The sequence below is a fragment of the Carya illinoinensis genome, chromosome 2 (genome assembly GCF_018687715.1).
Source record: "Carya illinoinensis cultivar Pawnee chromosome 2, C.illinoinensisPawnee_v1, whole genome shotgun sequence".
Classification (NCBI taxonomy): domain Eukaryota; kingdom Viridiplantae; phylum Streptophyta; class Magnoliopsida; order Fagales; family Juglandaceae; genus Carya; species Carya illinoinensis.
Genome location: NC_056753.1, coordinates 1,080,299 through 1,084,119, shown reverse-complemented (window position 1 = coordinate 1,084,119; position 3,821 = coordinate 1,080,299). Strand labels below are relative to the sequence as shown.

General features: G+C 35.7%; 1 protein-coding gene across 1 annotated transcript; it reads right to left on the bottom strand.

Annotated features, from left to right (window-relative positions):
• Positions 1-398: 398 nt before the first annotated feature.
• On the bottom strand, positions 399-1,511 carry LOC122301589. Its single transcript, XM_043112999.1, has one exon. The coding sequence runs from the start codon at positions 1,509-1,511 to the stop codon at positions 399-401; it is 1,113 nt and encodes a 370-aa protein (XP_042968933.1).
• Positions 1,512-3,821: the final 2,310 nt, after the last annotated feature.

Here is a 3,821-nt window from a genome sequence, read left to right as displayed (position 1 = left end):
TCGTGTGCAATTGTGATAGATCATGCCATTTCCACGTTCTACACCATCTAACCATAAAGCATCAAAGTTCACACTTTAATCATGACAAACACCACCACCGATACCGCCATCTCTGTTGGGGTGCGTCATTTCCTCCCATCACGGCTACATTTCTCAATCACTAAAAATTTACTGCAATTTCCAAATAAAATAAGAAAAAGAACCGAATATAGAACCTCGTTCTCTCGAGATAGAAAAAAGAAAAAAACAACTTGATAACAGAGCCCCGCCCCACTGTTATATCGTAATCTAATTTGAACTTAAAGCCAAAACAAAAAGACAATGAAACTTTAATGGGACTGAATACTCAATACACAGGCATGCGAAGCATAATATTGTTAATGAGTTCCTGGGCCTCATCAGGGGGATTGCTCTGCATGCGAAAGTTCCTTTAGCCATTCAAATGTTCGATGGCGTGACATTGCTTGCTTTCCTAGCTCCTTTTCTTCTTGCTTCTTTTTTATCTTCAACTCCAACAGTTTTTCTTTCTTGGCATGCGTTGCACTTTCACTGTATGTACTTGCAACATTACTGCTCCTAATGATTACAACGTTTGACGAAACTGCCTCGTCTGTACACTTACAACCATTCAACAGTCCTCCTATTCTTTTCTCCAAGAATCCCGGCGTCCTCCCCTGCTTCTCCACTTTCGTAGGATTACGGCTCTTTTCGCCGCGACTACCACTAATAATATTGTTCTTAGCACTGTTTTTGGAAGTAACACTATTGCGACTACCACTAATAAGCGTACTGCTATTGCGAATGTCGGAATTTTTGTTGACACTGCTGTTTCTACGAAGCTTAAGGTCTTGCAGTCCAATCTCAGGAGTAGGCACCAATCCCAGCCGCAAATAGTCCCACGTGAATGAATTCCGGCTTCTGCTACCTTGATTTCCTTGTTTAGTAGTGGAAAACCTAATCTGGGGTTTGGGACTTGGGCATGTAAGGAAATGGTTTTGGACTCGTTGCTTTGAAGTTTGTGTTTTCATCGTATAATTGGCAGAGCTAGCAGTGCTGCTTGAAGAGTTGCGGCTTCTGGTACTGCTGCTTCTGCTGCTGCTGTTGCTAGTAAACCCTTCTATAGAACCATGCTCCAAGGAGTCGGACCTTGATATGCACCGGCCGGTGATCTTTTGGCTTTCATGTCGGAAGCCGGTTGAGCCGGCGTCTGAGCTGACCGAGAGGCGTAGTGGGAGGAGTCTTCCTTGAAAGAAAACCTCATCCGCCGAACACATTTCTGATTCTTTGAACAGAGAGCCACGTCTCGAGCTGAAATCAAACTCTTCTTGGGTTTCATCAGTAGCCAAAGCAGCATCATCATCTTCTTCTTTTCTTGATTGATTGTCTTGGTCTTTGGTCAAATAGTCAATGACCGGCAGATCACAGAATGATAAATCTTCATCTTCTTCTACCACCTGATCTTCCATTGATTTAGAATGTTCCCATCTTTCTGCGCCGCAGTTTATTGCCATCTCCGCTCGTAAAAGATGACGTTTTTCTTTTTAAGAACTGTTTGAGTTTCCTGTGAGGGTAACAAGAAAAAAGGGGTAAGATTTATAGAAACAAGAAGAAGGGTATTTGAGTTGGAGAGAGAGGCCAGCAAGGTGGAGACATTTGTGGAATATAAAGGAAGAAAATGCCGAAAAGCAAGAAGGAATAGAAACGGAGGCCGACCTATATAGATTGTGCTTTAAAGGAACTGTTTTCAAAGTGTTAGAAAAGCCCACGGGATTCTGGTTTTTAGTTTCTTGAATTACAACAAAAATTAGGATTTTAAAAGACGGAAAAACCACGAGATACTATATCCCATCTCTACTCTAGCCATCTCTCTCAGAAATAGAATCATTGCTTTGGAGGAATAAAGTAAGTTTCTGCATACCCAAGTGGGGGAAGGGATACATATGATATTTAAAAATTACACACTTTATGGTTGAAATTTGAATAGTTGCTAAGGAAACATATGGCTCAGAAAGGGAACAAATGGCAGAGTGTAACAGTCATAGCCAGCTTTACATATTAGTGGGTTAAAAAAGTATAGAAAGGAAAGTTTGTGCAAGAAAAAGACGTCTCCAGTTCTTTTCTTTTCAAAACTTTGGTAAATTAATTTTGAGACACTATTTGTTCAATGAGTCCATTGTTCTCTCTTTCTCTCTCTAAAATGCAGAGATTTTTCTAGTGATGTTTGTGGTAGCGTATTCCTGGCTGCATTGGTAGACCAGGGGTCCCCACTTTATCTTTCACCAGATGCATGCGCGCGGCATGATTTGGATTCAATAAGTATTACTTTTTGTCTTATATTTTATTATTTTCAGTCATAATTACTTACATAATAAATATTTAAATAAATAATTACTTAAAATATATCATATCAACATGCAAGTTTAGAAATAAAAAAAAAAATTGTATTGATCTTAATTAGTTATAATAATTCAGAAAAATAGACAATTTTTGACAAAGTTTGCACCCGTGAGTCGTGACCACAACCCATGAAGAGATGGAAAATCTTTCCTTCGAGTTCCTTCCGGCCGGACAGTTCAATTCTTTTTCCCATGATATTTCTGCAGCATGAGTTAACCTTTCGGGCAGAGAATAGCTAGAAGATCAGATGCTTACTTTTGATGTTTTCTTCTGGCCAAAAATGGGGATAAAGTCAAACTACCCATTTTGACAATACATCACCTAGTTCTTTATGAATGTGTACTTCAATTACGTAGCGTATATTTATTATGTTAAATTTAAAGAAAAAATCTAGTTATAAGTATAACTGTATATTAATATATATATATATATATATCAATTTAATGTGATTAATTAAAAAATAAATTTTATTAAAATTAATGCTAATTTAAATTTTAAATATGAAATAATCAGTATTAATATATAAATTAGTACGCAACTTTATTTATACATAACAAAACTCAAATTTTAATATATCTTCAACATAAATTATTGACTCTTTTTTTTAAATGAAAAATTGACTTCATTCATTCATTAAAAAAAAAAAAAAGATTACATCCATGATCAGATATAAACAGAAAAATTTTCAGATTACAAGTCAATTACTGCATTTGAAACTCTACCAGTACATAAATTTTTTTAATGATGGGTATGATCTTTAACTATTATTTTAGCCCTCTACAAACAAATTATCTAAAAAATAACAATTTACATAAGACAAAAACTCATTCCCCACCCTTTATAAGAGGAGAAGACTTAACTTCTACGAATAAAATGTCTAAGAGACGATCTTTTTTATTTTACTTTTTAACTAAACAAAAGGCCGAAACAACAGTGAAAGCAGAAAGATAGATATGAAAATGATGAATTACAGTTTAGATCTATTCTGATAGATTTCGAAATCAGCCATAAAAGTCAGATCTAGACGATTTGATCTAGTGATCCGTCACTATCTTTCTAATAATCGACCTAAGTAGCATCTTGTGCTGGTCATGCCTCACAAGAGGTGTCGAAAAACTGTAGATCCATTTTTCAGTCTTGAAGGGAACAAAATAAATTAAGAAGAGAAGAAAAAGGAGGGTATCGAAGGAGAGGGAGAAGAGGAAGGAATGAGGGATAGAGAGAGGAGGAAAGAAGAGGTGAAAATAAAGAGAAAATAGGAATGAAGAAATGAGAGATGGAGAAAGGAGATTATTTTATTATTATTTATAAATTATTTTTTTATTATTTACAGATGATTTGAGATATTTTTAACATCCAAATAGAGCATCTACCTTTCTTTTTATTGAATCACACTTTTTTATTATGCTTTCTACGACAACAAA